Source organism: Bubalus kerabau, chromosome 4, assembly GCF_029407905.1.
Source record: "Bubalus kerabau isolate K-KA32 ecotype Philippines breed swamp buffalo chromosome 4, PCC_UOA_SB_1v2, whole genome shotgun sequence".
Classification (NCBI taxonomy): Eukaryota; Metazoa; Chordata; class Mammalia; order Artiodactyla; family Bovidae; genus Bubalus; species Bubalus kerabau.
In genome coordinates this window covers 126,866,737-126,882,935 of record NC_073627.1, presented here as the reverse complement: position 1 = coordinate 126,882,935, position 16,199 = coordinate 126,866,737, and the positions used below count along the sequence as shown (strand labels likewise).

At 43.4% G+C, this 16,199-nt stretch overlaps 1 protein-coding gene, 1 non-coding gene and 1 pseudogene across 2 annotated transcripts; all 3 read right to left on the bottom strand.

Moving 5' to 3' along the window:
• Window positions 1–686: 686 nt before the first annotated feature.
• LOC129650957 (olfactory receptor 13C7-like) lies at window positions 687–4,800 on the bottom strand (annotated as a pseudogene).
• Window positions 4,801–10,086: 5,286 nt separating this feature from the next.
• LOC129651924 (small nucleolar RNA SNORA69) lies at window positions 10,087–10,240 on the bottom strand. The gene has a single exon (XR_008714416.1). It is a non-coding gene; the product is annotated as a small nucleolar RNA SNORA69 (small nucleolar RNA).
• Window positions 10,241–14,820: 4,580 nt separating this feature from the next.
• On the bottom strand, window positions 14,821–15,780 carry LOC129651604 (olfactory receptor 13C7-like). The gene has a single exon (XM_055580248.1). The coding sequence runs from the start codon at window positions 15,778–15,780 to the stop codon at window positions 14,821–14,823; it is 960 nt and encodes a 319-aa protein (XP_055436223.1).
• Between the last annotated feature and the right edge of the window lie 419 nt (window positions 15,781–16,199).

Below are 16,199 nucleotides of genomic sequence, written 5' to 3'. Positions count from 1 at the left end.
ATTCTTCTTAGACCTGTAAGAGAAATGAGGTCACAGGGCAAATTGCTACCCCCACATTGGAGAGAGCAGCCTGGGTTGCTGATGCTGGAGGACTTGGTACCTGCAAGAGTTGCTTCTTTGCCTCTCTCCTCAGTCCCTTGTGCCTAGTCCCCAGTCTTGCAGGGCCTACTACTCAGAGGTGCAGCGTCACCTAGGAACTGTGCAGAGATCCAGAATCTCCAGCCTCACCTCCGACTCAATGAATCTGAATCAGTATTTTCACAACCTCCCCAGGTGACTCAGGAACCTTTTCAAGGTTTCACAAGTACTGACCTCAGGAGCTTGCAGAAATGTCCACCAGATGGCAGGTTTGCAGCAGGCACAGGTATCCAGAGACACCACCGGCCACCCAAGTTCATTGGCATAAAGCAGCTATGATGTGATATCACCGTGGTTATGCACAAAGTCAACAATTTCTAGCCAGCACTTCTAGAAATTCAAAGCTCTTTCCTTCTAGGTTCTTAGATAGGAGCTTCCATTGCCTATGAAACAAAGGCATGATGGTCAGTCTATTTTTTAGTTTTAGTCACATGGTCCACAATGTGAACCTTGGGAGACTCCCTTCTGTTTGCTGGGTTCTCACTTCTCTACCAGGACAATGGGGGGTTTGGAGACCATGTGTTCTGGAGTCTGAAAATCTATGACAGTCACTCAGTTAGGTGTTTCTGACTCACCAGGTTCCTCACAGCAGCCTTCACATCCTTGTTCCTGAGGCTGTAGATGATGGGGTTGAGCATGGGGGTCACCACCCCATAGAAGAGGGAGGTGAGCTTGTCTGTAAGGTCCTGTTTGTCTGCCCCCAGGGGGTCCTTGCTTTGGTGCTTCCCATACATGAAGAGGATGGTCCCGTAAAAGATGACCACAACTGTGAGGTGGGCAGAGCAGGTGGAGACCTTTTTCTTCCCTACTGCTGAAGGGATCCTCAGGATGGTAGCAATGATGAACACATGGTAGAAAAAGATGAACAGAACTGAGATGCCCATGAAAATAACAGTTGTTATCCCCATGCTGATCACATTGATGGCGATGTTAGCACAAGCCATGGCACTTCAGGACAGCCAGTATCTCACAGGTGAAGTGGTTGATGACGTTGTCCCCACGGAAGGGCAGCCTCACAGCCTGGGATGTCTGAACTACAGAGCTGGTGATACCAGCTGCTCAGGAGCCAACAGCCATGGGCACGTAGGCAGCCTTGCTCATGACGACGGAGTACCTTAGGGAGTTGCAGATGGCTACATAGTGGTAAAGTGCCATCATGCTCAGGAGCACATACTCTGTTCCCACCATGGTGAAGGAGAGGAACATCTGCATGGCACAGGCTGAGAATGGGATGGTTTTCCTGGGAGTCAGGAAGCTGTCAAGGATGAGCGGGACTGAGGAGGTTTATAGTGGATGCCCAGGAAGGAGAGGTTCCCCAGGAAGAAGTACATGGGTGTGTGCAGGCGGGAGTCAAGGATGGTCACCAGGATGAGGACCTCATTGCCCAGCAGGATCACCAGGTACAAGAGTAGGATGAGCACAAAGAGCTTTCTCCAGCTTTGGGTGGGCTTACAGGCCCAGGCAAATGAACTCCACCAGGGGGGAGGTCTGATCGGACCCGTCCACAGCGCCTCTGCTCTGTCGCCTGCAGGAACTCAGAAGCTCAACCTCAGCACTCTCTGACTGAAGTGCTGGCTTGCTAGTGAGGAATGCCCTCTCTGCTGAGCAAGAGGAAAACAACTTTAACAATGATGGTTTCTCTGCGGTTCTCAGTAAGATTCTGGGGACTAGAAAAGAATCTAGTTTGTCATCTTAAGCCACCCTCTGTGCAAGAGACATCTGAGATGCCCCTGTGGTGATTTAACTTACCTGATCAGACATACTCATTTCTACTGAAATATCCTAGATGGTGGACTTCTCTTGTTAAATCTTGGTCAGAGAGAGTAGCATTGAAACATAAACTGTTGTTCAGTCACCCAGTTGAGTCTAACTCTTTGTGACCCCATGAACTGTAGTGTGCTAGGCCTCCCTATCCCTCACCATCTCCTGAAGTTTGCTCAAGTTCGTGTTCATTGTACTGGTGATGCCTTCCAGCCGTCTCATGCTCTTATACCTTCTTCTCCTTCTGCCCTCTATCATTCCCAGAATCAGGGACTTTTGCAATGAGTCATCTGTTCACATTAGGAGACCAAAATACTGGAGCTTCAGTTTCAGCATCAGTCCTTCCAATGAGTATTCAGGGTTGATTTCCCTAAAGATTGACTGGCTTGATCTCCTTGCTGTCCAAGGAACCCTCAAGAGTCTTCTCCAGCACCACAGTTCAAAGGGGCATCAATTCTTTGGTGCTCTACTAACTCTCACAACCATACGTGACCACTGGGAAGACCATAGCCTTGACTCTATGGACCTTTGTTGGCAGAGTGATGTCTCTGCTTTTCAACACACTGTCTAGGTTTGTCATAGCTTTCCTGCCAAGAAGCAATCGTCTTCTGACTTCATGGCTGCAGTCATCATCTGAAGTGATTTTAGAGCCCAAGAAGAGGAAATCTGTCACTACTTACACCTCTTCCCCTTCTATTTGCTATTAAGTAATGGGGCCGGATGCCATGATCTTAGTTTTTTTTTTTAATATTTAGTTTTAAGCTGGCTTTTTCACTCTCCTCGTTCACTCTCATCAAGAGGTTCTTTAGTTGCTCTTTGCTTTCTGCCATTAAGGTGGTATCATCCACATATCTGAGGTTGTGGATGTTTCTCCCACCTATCTTGATTCCAGCTTTTAACTCATCCAGGCTGGCATTTCTCATGATATGCTCAGCATATAGGTTAAATAAACAGGGTGACAACAGACAGCCCTGCCATACTCCTTTCTCAATCCCGAACCAATCAGTTGTTCCATACAGGGTTCTAACTGTTGCTTCTTGACCCACATACACGTTTCTCAGGAGACAGGTAAGATGGTCTGTATTTCCATCTCTTTAAGAGCTTTCCACAGTTTGCTTCCACGAGTACATTACCACATGTAAAATATACAGCCAGTGGGAATCTGCTGTATGATGCAGGGAGCTCAATCTGGTGCTCTGTGACAACCTAGAGAGGTAAGATGGGGCGGCAGGTGGGAGTTGGAAGGGAGTTTCAAGAGGGAGGGGATATATGTATACCTATGGCTGATTCATGTTGATGTATGGCAGAAACCAACACAACATTGTAAAGCAATTATTCTCCAGTTAAAAATAAATAAATTAAAAAAAAAATCTTCGTCAGAAAAGTGAGACCAGGTTCACTTCATGCTTTTCTCCCTTGGTGTCCAAGGCTGGTGAAATGATCAGCCCTGAAGCCTCGGCTCTTGGCAGGCTTTCTTTGCTTCATGGTATCCTCATAGAAATATCTTTTGACCTTCCCCTTTCCTCCTGTAATAGACAACCAGGCCCCAGGCCATCCTCTCATCTGTCCCTTCACCCTATCCTGTCTTCCTCTCTCCATTCATCAGCCAACATGACTCACTCACACATGACTCTGAAACCCCACAGCCCTTCAGGAATGATACACTGGCTCCAAAAGAGACAGCAGTTCCAGGGAGAGGGTACTGATGGGTCGCTTTGAAAGGGCAGGCTGGACAGAAAGGTCACCTGGGGAAGGTAAGGAGGGTGAGGGCTGGACTTGGGCAGCTGTGTTGTGGAGTATGGATGCATTCTAAGGTGTTAATCATCCCCCTGGCTGCAGTGCCATCCTGGCCAGTTTGAACTGATGCTCCAGGAAACCAGGCTGCATTTAACAGCCACCATCTCAGCCTCTGGAGAGCCCCAGTTCCCTGATTGATTTCTCATTCCATTGCCACTGAAGTCAGGCTAATGCCTCATCCCTGACTCTGAAGACCTCAACCTTAGAAAAGAGAATTCTAAACATCTAGTCTCACTGATTTTTTCTTTGTACATCCAAGCTACATCCAATAATCCAACAGGATTATTAAGCAATATTCCTGTCCACCAATGAAGATCTCATTACCTTTTTAGTAAGCCCATTCAAGCTTTATAAATCTTGTATCATCTGAAAATTTTGTCTCTTGGGTCAAATCTCTTAATATCTTCCTAATTCTAATTCTAGTTCTGCTCTCTGGGGACACATACAGCATGTCACCCCTTTCTGCCCCATAATAGCTCATCAGAGATCTAAAGATAAAGATGATTCTCTTAATTTTCCTCTTTTCCTGGGTCATACCCTGCACCAGGCAAATCCAAATGTCTATGATAGAATCCAGGCATCAGGTCTTGTTAAAACTCCCCAGATGACTTCAATCTTCCGCCAAAGTTGAGAACACGATCCTAACTTTGTATCCCAGGTATTCCTTTCTGCCCTTAGGATTTTTAAAAAACAGACACCAACAGACAAACAAATCAAAGTCTTTAGAGACTTTTGTGATTTCTTGCCGGACATTTGCTTGATCAAAAGACTTTCCTGGAATAAGCAATAGTCAGTGATAGGTTTTGAAGACAAGCCATCTTCACCTTTCTTGGGCTTTTCTGAGGCCCTATTACCAGTCACATTATACCCTCTGCCCCTAAATGCAAAGGTCAGAATGACTTAAATGACATAAATGACTGACTGCCTGTCTCCCCTGACCTCTTCCCCACACAGGTGGGGTCTGCAGGAACTCTGTCAGGGGCCCTGTACCTCCGAGGTCAGAGTCCCTCTCTGACCCAGGGGCTGGATGTTATGAATCCCCTTGAACAGCTCCTCTTCCACTGGAGGAAGGAAGACATATGGCTTATTCATGAGTGGAAGCATGGTTTCAACCTCCTCCTTCCTGTCATAAGAATAAAGATGAGGAATGTTTCCCTTTGGCATCACTTAAGCCCAATAAATTTGATTTGGAAGTAATTCATGTTTGAAAAGATTTTCCAAAATACTTTCTTCCAGTGCAGTTCAGTTCAGTCGCTCAGTCATGTCTGACTCTTTGTTACCCCATGGGCTGCAGCATGCCAGGCCTCCCTGTCCATCACCAATTCCCAGAGTTTACTCAAATTCACGTCCTTTGAGTCGGTGATGCCATCCAACCATCTCATCCTCTGTCATTCCCTTCTCCTCCTGCTTTCAATCTTTCCCAGCATCAGGGTCTTCTCAAATGAGTCAGTTCTTCGCATCAGGTGGCCAAAGCATTGAAGTTTTAGCTTTAACATCAGTCCTTCCAATGAATATTCAGGGCTGATTTCCTTTAGGATGGACTGATTTGATCTCCTTGCACTCCAAGGAACTTACAGGAATCTTCTCCAACACCACAGTTCAAAAGCATCAATTCTTTGGTGCTCTGCTTTCTTTATAGTCCAACTCTCAAATCCATACATGACTACTGGAAAAACCATAGCTTTGACTAGATGGACCTTTGTTGGAAAAGTAATGTCATAACTTTGGTTGGCCATAACTTTTCTTCCAAGGAGTAAACGTCTTTTAAATAGATGCACAAAAATAGTTGTAGAAACAGTTATGGGGTGGAAGCTACCTGCTTATTCAGGGCTTCCTAAAACACACCATACTGGCCATCCTTCAATTCTGGCTTTCATTATTCTGACAGACAACTGTAGACACAGTTGTGGCAGGGTCCTAAGGGTCTAAATAAACCAACCTCCCCATCCCACTCTCAAAGAATGCAGGTCCACTACTTGTTTGATTATGGTGTTCTGGCCTCAGCTGGAATACTTGAGTGAAGCAGGCTCTCTGCTTGCTGAGGTTTATTTCATTTTAAAGTAGTTCCCATAGACAGACAGTTCTGCCTCCCTACAAATTCCATCTGGCTCTACCCTTTGCAGCCTTCAGACAAAGTTGATTCTTTCCCCATGCCCTCCAAATATTTAGAAATAGGTTGGTTTTGGCAGTAAGATGATATAGAACCAACCTTGTTACTCTTACAGCATCCAAAAAAATGTCATAGAGTTTAGAGGAATTGTCCACAGTTCCTGAATAATTTTGAGATATCTTTCTGAATATTATGTCCCACCAGGTTGGATTGTGCTGCATCCAGCACTTGCCATACCACTGAAATCATCTCTTTCCCCCCATTTTGAGACCTATTCCACTGAACAATCAAATCTATTCTTAGGGCTTCCCTAGTGGCTCAGTGGTAAAGAATCCTGCCAATGCAGGACACACAGGTTGATCTGGGAAGATCCCACATGCCACAAAGCAACTAATCTCATGCTCCACAACTATTGAGCCTGTAATCTAGGGCTTGGGAGCCACAGCTACTGAGCCTCCTACATGCTGCAGTTACTTAAGCTCACTCTCCCTAGAGCCCATGCTTTGCAACAAGAGAAGCCACAACAATGAGAAATCTATGCACTTCGACTAGAGAGTAGCCCCTACTTGCTGCAACTAGAGAAAAGCCCACGCAGCAACGAAGACCCAGCATAGGAAAAAAAAATACATAAAATATTTTTTAAAGGTACAAGGAGAAAAAACAATCCAAAAAGGTTTTTTAAAAACAATCTATTCTTAGAAATGAGCTTGTGCTAATGAGATCTGAGTCCTTTTATCAAAACCTTCACTTCCCTTTATCAGAAACATGGTGTGAAAGCGTGATCACTCTCCTAAGGGTTGGGGACAGGCCAGTTGTCAGAAATAGCCACACTGGATCTAAGGCACCCAGTGCAGGAAGAGTGGGAATGTGTCAGGCCCCGCAATTGGTGAAGGTCCAGGCCTCCCCACTCCTCCTGCCTTGGTGCTCCAGGAACAATCTCCAAAGAACTGGCCATTGCCTATAGAAAGAAAATTGAGTCTCAGTTTCCTTTTGGGGACCAGTTTAGTCCCGAAAGTCATTTACAGTTTGGAAAGTGAGTTGTACTCAATTTAGAAACTTTGTATTCTTCTGGGATAAAACCCCAAAGATCCAGTTATACTGAAGGCCCTGAAGAAGGTTTTTTGCTTGCTGCCTCCCTCCCTCCTTTTCATGTCCTCTTCTCCTTTCTTTGGTCAACATATTCCTATAACGACATCAGCCTTAGCCTGGAGCCTGATGGCAAATCATTCTGCAGCTCACTCAGCCCTCAGGTCCTTTCCCCTCAGTTGCAGAAGCAATTCTGTCACCCTCAGCCTGGACTTGCAGCAGTTTTGGAAGGAGAATTAGAGTTTGATTTTAGGATAACTACTCATCCCCAGAGTGGTTAGGCTCCAGGAAGCATCATGCTGTGTTCTTTCTGGATCCTTCAGCTTCCTTCCTCTGTGCATCCTCAATTCTTCATCTGAGTCACTGGCAGTACAACACAGGCCAGGCATGGATACAGAGCCCTGAGGCTCCATGAGAGACCATCACTATGGACACTGTTATTCAAGGTGGAGTGGGAGGCAGCCACATGTAGAGGAGTAACACACTGGCTCAGTCTTCAGGGCATTCACCCTCTGTATTGAGAAAAATGAGTTAAAAGTTAATTATGGCTCTTCTTGAACTGGAATGTCATCTTCTTCCCTCAGACATTGGAGCTCCTGATTCTTGGGTCTTCAGATTCTCATTGAATCATACCTTGGTTTTTCTGGTGCTCAAGCATGCAGATGGCAGACCATGGGACTTCTCAGACTCGATATCTTTTATCAATACAATACTTCTACCTAAAAGTAGCAAAATATATGTTTTTTTTTCAGGTATAACTGGAACTTTCTCCAGGATAGATCATATCTTAGGTCACAAAACAGGTCACAAGTCTTAACGAACTTAACAATGAAATTATGCCAAGTATCTTTTCTGATCACAATCAAATGAAACTAAAATCAATAGCAGAAGTAAAACTGGAAAATTCAAATGTGTGGAAATTAAACAACACACTCGTAAGCAACCATTGGGTCAAAAAAGAAATAAAAAAAGGAAATTAGAAAATATCTCAAGACAAACAAAAATAAAACACAATATGCCAAAACTTATAGAGTGCAACAAAAACAGTACCAAGGGATGTGGGAAAATACTGGTTGTATTGGGCAACAACTGATCTCCAATGACACTGCTGCTGCTGCTAAGTCGCTTCAGTCGTCTCTGACTCTGTGCAACCCCATAGACAGAAGCCCACCAGGCTCCCCCATCCCTGAGATTCTCCAGGCAAGAACACTGGAGTGGGTTGCCATTTCCTTCTCCAAAGACACTAGAACCAAGTATTTCAGTTAACTCAAGAATAGCATAAGGAACTTGAATGCTTTTTCCAGCACATACTTCTAATACTTCATGAAACTAGAACACTTTCTAACACCATACACAAAAATAAACTCAAAATGGATTAAAGATCTAAACGTAAGACCAGAAACTATAAAACTCCTAGAGGAGAACATAGGCAAAACACTCTCCGACATACATTACAGCAGGATCCTCTATGACCCACCTCCCAGAATATTGGAAATAAAAGCAAAAATAAACAAATGGGACCTAATTAAACTTAAAAGCTTCTGCACATCAAAGGAAACTATAAGCAAGGTGAAAAGACAGCCTTCAGAATGGGAGAAAATAATAGCAAATGAAGCAACAGATAAACAACTAATCTCAAAAATACACAAGCAACACCTATGGCTCAACCCCAGGAAAATAAATGACCCAATCAAAAAATGGGCCAAAGAACTAAATAGACATTTCTCCAAAGAAGACATACAGATGGCTAACAAACACATGAAAAGATGCTCAACATCACTCATTATCAGAGAAATGCAAATCAAAACCACTATGAGGTATCATTACACGCCAGTCAGAATGGCTGCGATCCAAAAGTCTACAAGCAATAAATGCTGGAGAGGGTATGGAGAAAAGGGAACCCTCTTACACTGTTGGTGGGAATGCAAACTAGTACAGCCACTATGGAGAACAGTGTGGAGATTCCTTAAAAAACTGGAAATAGAACTGCCTTATGACTCAGCAATCCCACTGCTAGGCATACACACTGAGGAAACCAGAAGGGAAAGAGACACGTGTACCCCAATGTTCATCACAGCACTGTTCATAATAGCCAGGACATGGAAGCAACCTAGATGTCCATCAGCAGATGAATGGATAAGAAAGCTATGGTACATATACACAATGGAGTATTACTCAGCCATTAAAAAGAATGCATTTGAATCAGTTCTAATGAGGTGCATGAAACTGGAGCCTATTATACAGTGAAGTAAGCCAGAAAGAAAAACACCAATACAGTATACTAAGGCATATATATGGAATTTAGAAAGATGGTAACAATAACCCTGTATACAAGACAGCAAAAGAGACACTGATGTATAGAACAGTCTTTTGGACTCTGTGGGAGAGGGAGAGGGTGGGATGATTTGGGAGAATGGCATTGAAACATGTATAATATCATATATGAAATGAGTCGCCAGTCCAGGTTTGATGCACGATACTGGATGTTTGGGGCTGGTGCACTGGGACGACCCAGAGGGATGGTACGGGGAAGGAGGAGGGAGGAGGGTTCAGGATGGGGAACACATGTACGCCTGTGGCAGATTCATGTTGATATATGGCAAAACCAATACAATATTGTAAAGTTAAAAAATAAAATAAAAAATATATATAAAAAAATAAAACTTCATGATATAAGTGATAAATTTAGACAAAGTAGTACAAGAGGAGAACTTACAGGATGGGAAAGACCAAAGGAAAATATGGATGAACTCATGACTGTGATGTGAACTGTGCAGATTCTTCATTGAATGTAGAACCCAGGTACAGGAATCACATTCATCACTATGAAGTAGAGCCAAAGAAAAGATATATCTGGGATTGTGAGTGCAAACTGATTACAAATCCATAATGAAGGATGGAGTATGACTGTTGGCCTTTTTATAACAATGTTTATGTAAGTGGAAGGAGGTTGGCGTTGGCGGGGTGAGAACAAAGGGTGACGACAATGGCCTCTCATCAGAGACATCTTATTCTGACAGCTAAAACCGATGTGCTCATAATAGAAGCCTTATTTTAATCTTTGGCAAATTGGAGCTGGATTAAAATGCTCTCAGATTACTCAGCCAAGGGATGTACAAATGTACTTTTTTTTTTTTAAGGGCAATTTATTGAATTGTAGATTTGTCTCAGGTAGTAGTATTTATTTCCTCAGATTTTTTTCATGTCAATCTGTCATGAGTTTACTCCCATAAAGGGAAAAAAAATGATCAACACAGAGTTTCTTTTAGGAGGATAATATCAGTAGTATGGTTATTTTAACAAAATCAATTCTTCCAATCAAGGAATACCGTATATCTTCCCATCTGTTTAATGTCATCTTCAATTTCTTTCAACAATGTCTTATAGTTTTCTGACTATACAAGTCTTTTACCTCCTTAGGCAAGCCTATTCCCAGGTATTTTATTCTTTTTGATGTGATTATAAGTGGACTGTTTCCTTAATTTTTCTTTCTGATAGTTCATTGTTAGTGTGTAGAAATGCAACAGATTTCTGTACAGTAATTTTGTATTATGTAACTTTACTGGATTCATTGATAAGCTCTTGTAGTTTTTTGGTAGTGTCTTTATGTTTTTATGTATAATATCATGTCATCTGCAAACAGTGACAGCTGTATTCTTCCCTTCCAATTTGGATTTCTTTTATTTCTTCTTCCTGTCTGGTTGCCATGACTAGGTTTTCCAATACTGTAGTGAATAAAAATGGCAAGAGTGAGAACCCTTGTCTTGTTCCTGATACCAGAAGAAATGTTTTGAATTGAATCTACAGATTTAAAGCAATCTTTTAAAAAGATGCACATGGCATTCTTCACAGATAAAAAATAAATAATTTAAAAATTTTTATTGAAGTACAAAAGACCCTGAAGAGCCAAAACAATCTTGTGAAAGAACAGAATTGGAAGTATCACAATCCTTGACTCAGACTATACTACAAAGCTACAGTAATCAAAATAGTATGGTACTGGAACAAAAACAGATACATAGATTAATGGAACAGAATAGAGAGCCTAGAAATAAACCCATGCACTTTTGGTCAATCTATGACAAAGGAGGCAAGAATATCCAATGGAGAAAAGATAGTCTCTTTAATAGTGGTGCTGGGAAAACTGGACAGCTACATGTAAAATAACAAAAGTAGAACATTTTCTCACACTATATACAAAAATAAACTCAAAATGGATTAAAAACCTAAATGTAATACTGAAACCATAAAAGTCTTAGAAGAAAACACAAACAGAACAACCTCTGACATAAATCTTAGCAATACATTCATGAGGCAAGTATATTATGCTAGAGGCAGAACTAAAAGGCACTGGTGCTCTTGTTTGTATAGTCTGGGATATGACTTCCTCTACTGGAACAAAGAAGGGCAAGTGAATCAATCTGGTCTATGATGGCTTCTGTTGTCTGATAGACACCAAACCTATCTCATGTCTACCTTCCTGAACAGCCACCTGCCAATTTGAGGGGGGTGGGGGATAGAAGTAGCTGTTGTAGTAATTTACTTGGGGATGGTTAATGGACCTCCCATTCTCTTCTCCTCTTCCTTGTAATACTTAGAGTCTCCTCCTCATAATATTCAGGGTCCTCTAAGTTAATTCTCAAGGGAACACTGAACCAGCATTAACTGCAACCAAGCAGATCAGCCTGAGTATCCCTATTGGGAGCCAGGATTGGTTGTGAGCAGCTGGTTCTTAATAACTCTCATCCTGACCAAGTTTTGCTCTTTTGGTTATAAGAAACAAAGATCCACTCAGGCTATCTCAGGGAAAGTTCTATTGTTGTGGTGGTTCTAAGTAAAGATGCATTTGGGGGCAATTATGGAATCTTATATAAATCAAAGAACAAGATTCTTAACAGGGTAAAGTGAAAGGATTGAGAAATGGAGAATGTTCTTTTTAAAAATTTTATGTATTTATTTTTGGCTGCACTGAGACTTTGTTGCTTTTCACAGGCTTTCTCTAGCAGAGATAAGCAGGGGCTACTCTTCAATATGGTCCAGAGGCTTCTCATCATGGTAGCTTCTCCTGTTGCAGCAAACAGGATCTAGGTCACCTGGGCTTCAGTAGCAGTGGCTTGTGGACTCAGCAGTTGCGGCTTGGAGGCTCTAGAACGTGGACTCAGTAGTTGTGGTGCACAGGCTTAGTTGCTCCATGTCATGTGGAATCTCCCCAGACCAAGAATCAAATCCATGTCCCCTGCATTGGCAGGCAGATTTTTATCCATTGCGCCACCAGGGAAGTTCAAGAATGTTCTTGATAGTAAGAAGCTCCAGGAAACCCAGAAACAGAATTCATGGGTTCACGTTTTGAATCTCCTCTACTAATGAGACAGACACTTTCTATATATTTTTTTCTTTTTGTTTTTCTTTTCTTTTTTCTAATGGGCTTCATCTGCTGACTGATAGCTTTTGCTTCCCACCCTACCACCATAATATCAACCCTACCTCATGGAATCTTTGGTGGGTCCTTTCTAATTTGGGTCTCATTAAACTGATTTTGGGAGAAGGCAATGGCAACCCACTCCAGTACTCTTGCCTGGAAAATCCCATGGATGAAGGAGCCTGGTAGGCTGTAGTCCATGGGGTCGCTAAGAGTCAGACATGACTGAGTGACTTTACTTTCACTTTTCCTTTCATGCATTGGAGAAGGAAATGGCAACCCACTCCAGTGTTTTTGCCTGGAGAATCCCGGGATGGGGGAGGCTGGTGGGCTGCCGTCTATGGGGTCACACAGAGTCGGACATGCCTGAAATTACTTAGCAACAGCAGCAGCAGCAAACTGATTTTGTTTCCCTGTTTCTCAATTCCAAGTTCCCCAAAGATCACACTAACTAGCCCAATTCACCCTTTCGCTTCAGTCGATATGTGAGTGCATGCATGCTTAGTCACTTCAGTCATGTCTGACTCTTTGTGACCCTGTGGACTGCAGCCTGCCAGGCTCCTCTGTCCATGGGATTCTCCAGGCAAGAATATTGGAGTGGGTTGCCATGCCCTCCTCCGGGGATCTTCCTAACCCGGGGATCGAACCCACTTCTCTTATGTCTCCTGGATTGGCAGGCAGGTTCTTTACCACCAGCACAACCTGGGAAGCCCTCCGTCGGATATATTACCCTCAGATCTATAGATTACCTCATCTGGGGTCACAGTTGCTCCGGTCCTGTGAACTATGGCTACAGGAAAACTGAAAGTGTCACTGAGTTGAGGATGGGATAGATCCCTTTGGAAGCAATGTGGATAGAGGAAGCTCTATGGCATCTTAATGATGTGATATGAGTTTGACTCCATCCATCTATCCATAATTAGCAAATGCTACAGTACCTCGCTTACCAATCTTTCAGTCCCACTATGATTTCAGCCACAGCTGACAGTTTGTGCAAGTTAGATTCACCTTGAGCTAACAGTATCCCACTTCAAACACCATCCATCTTTCTGCTTCTCTGCCCCAGACCTTCTCCAATTCTATGGAAATCCACTGTACATAGCCCAGAAGGACAGGGGTTACACATGTGAGAGGCAGGATTCTAAGATGTCCCTAAGATTTTCCCTCCCTGGTGTACACACTCTGTATAATCCCCAGGACTGTAAAAAATGATGACATAATTGGCCTTAACATAGAGATTATCCAGGTGGGCCTGACCTAACCATGAATCCTATAAAGGCAGAGAGTTTTTCTCTGGCTAGTAGCAGAAAGAGAAACCAAAGATTCAAAGCACTAGAAGAATTTGATGTACCATTACTGACATGAAGATGGAGGGGCCATGCAAAAAGGAAATGGGGAATTCAATCCTATGGCTGCACAAAATTGAATTCTGCAACATAAATATGCTTGAAAGTGGATTTTTCCTCAGAGCCTCCAGATGAAAACTTAATGCAGCTGACACTTTGTGATTTTAGCCATTTGATACCCTGAGAAAAGAACCAAGTCATGTCATGCTGGATTTCTGAACTGTGAACTAATAAATGAGCATTGATTTAAGCTGCTATATTGTGGTGATTTGCTACACAGGAAGAGAAAACTGATACAAGGAAAACAAACAGGACAAAAAAATGATAGTTTCATCATTAAAAAAAAAGTCAAGGGCTTTTAGTTACTCCTCAAGGGCTATAGATAATATTCTGAGCCATATCCTTTGAGCTGTTTTATAGACACTAAAACCCCTACCAGGTGGAAGAAGTTAACTTGGTGACCGGACTGTAGCCATGACATAAGCTGCCACAACTCCAAGAACTGGCCTTAAAGAAATAAGAACGAATGGACCCTGGAGCTGAAGACTAACTGTACTTAATCAAGGTGATGTCGATTAGACCACCCCATTATCAATTTCAAGACAATTGTCAAGAGTTGACAGTGCTGTTTTTGCATGTAGTTCCTTTCCCCACCTGTAAAATTTCTTGCCCACTGATTTTCAGTTGGGGGAGTAGGGTGGAAATTGACCTTTGACAGGAGTCTGCCATCCCCTACCTCAGTTGCCGAACTTCAAAATAAAGCAATCTTTCCTTCCTACCCAACTTGCCCTTTTATTGGCTTTTGAGTGGCAAGCAGCCAGACCTCACTTTTGGTTAACAGTTCTACACAGAAAAAAACAAAATACTTGAAAGACTCAGTACCACTAAAATTTCCATTTGTCTCTTTTGACTATATTTATAACTTTTTAATGGATATTTACCAAATTCTGGTATCAGAGGATTTCAGACTTAGGCAGCAAAATACAGCTGTGATATGATACAGTATGTTTCTGGGTGAAGCCAAGAAGCTGACCAGCAGCACCAGAAATGAAAAGGCTCTTTCCACTGACAACCTAAGGACATCCCTGGGTTACCATTTCCCCATGAAGACAATGAGGAATTTGGGGGAATTTGTACTCTGGCAGCCTGGGAATCTGTGATGGTCACTCAGTTAGGTGTTTCTGACTCGCCAGGTTCCTCACAGCAGCCTTCACATCCTTGTTCCTGAGGCTGTAGATGATGGGGTTGAGCATGGGGGTCACCACCCCATAGAAGAGGGAGGTAAGCTTGTCTGCAAGGTCCTGTTTGTCTGCCGCCAGAGGGTCCTTGGATTTGGGCTTCCCGTACATGAAGAGGATGGTCCCGTAGAAGATGACCACAACTGTGAGGTGGGCAGAGCATGTGGAGAAGGCCTTTTTCCTCCCTTCTCCGGAGGGGATCCTCAGGATGGTAGCAATGATGAACACATAGGAGACAAAAATGAACAGAACTGGGATTCCCAGGAAGATCACATTGGCCATGACCATACTGACCACATTGATGGAGATGTCAGCACAGGCCAACTTCAGGACAGCCAGGATCTCACAGGTGAAGTGGTTGATGACATTGTCCCCACAGAATGGCAGTCTCACAGCCTGGGATGTCTGAACTACAGAATTGGTGATACCAGCTACCCAGGAGCCAATAGCCATAGGCCCGCAGGCAACCTTGTTCATGACTACAGGGTACCTCAGAGGGTTGCAGATGGCCACATAGCGATCAAACGCCATCATGCCCAGAAGCACACACTCCGTAGCTCCCATGGCAAAGGAGAGGAACATCTGCCCAAAACAGGCTGAGAAAGAGATGGTTTTCCTGGGGGTCAGGAAGCTGTCAAGGATGAGGGGGACTGAGGAGGTTGTGTAGCAAATGTCCAGGAAGGAGAGGTTCCCCAGGAAGAAGTACATGGGTTTGTGCAGGCGGGAGTCAAGGATGGTCACCAGGATGAGGACCCCATTACCCAGCAGGATCACCAGGTACATGAGCAGGATGAGCACAAAGAGTGTTTTCTCCAGCGTTGGGTGGGCTGAGAGGCCCAGGAGAATGAACTCCACCAGGGGGGAGGTCTGATTGGACCTGTCCATAGTGCCTCTGCTCTGTCACCTGCAGGAACTCTCTGCAGTCAACCTCAGCACTCTCTGACTCCAAAAGTGCCTGGGCATAAGGGCAAAAATCTCTGCCCTGTTGAGCAACTGGAGAAGAGCTCTGACAATCTGGTCATGTCTAAGGGGCTCTAGAAAAATTATGATAGAGATCGGTATTCTCTTTTCAGCAAGAATGAAGAGTTAATTTGGACTAACTCATCTGCAGATGAAACATTTTAAAAATTGGGCAAATGATTTAAAACTTTTGTGTAAAGTACTTGGCAAGACAGATAAGATGACAAGGAATCACAGAGTCAGGATTCAGGAGGAAGAAAGGAATTCGGAGAAGTATATCCGGCTTTTGAGGCTATGTGTCAGCTGGGGCATTTGCACCTTCTGGAGGTGGCCTCTGAGAGACC

What these genes read in the sequence shown, in the direction of transcription:
- LOC129651604 (XM_055580248.1), bottom strand. Translation starts at nt 15,780, where the DNA reads ATGGACAGGTCCAATCAGACCTCCCCCCTGGTGGAGTTCATTCTCCTG.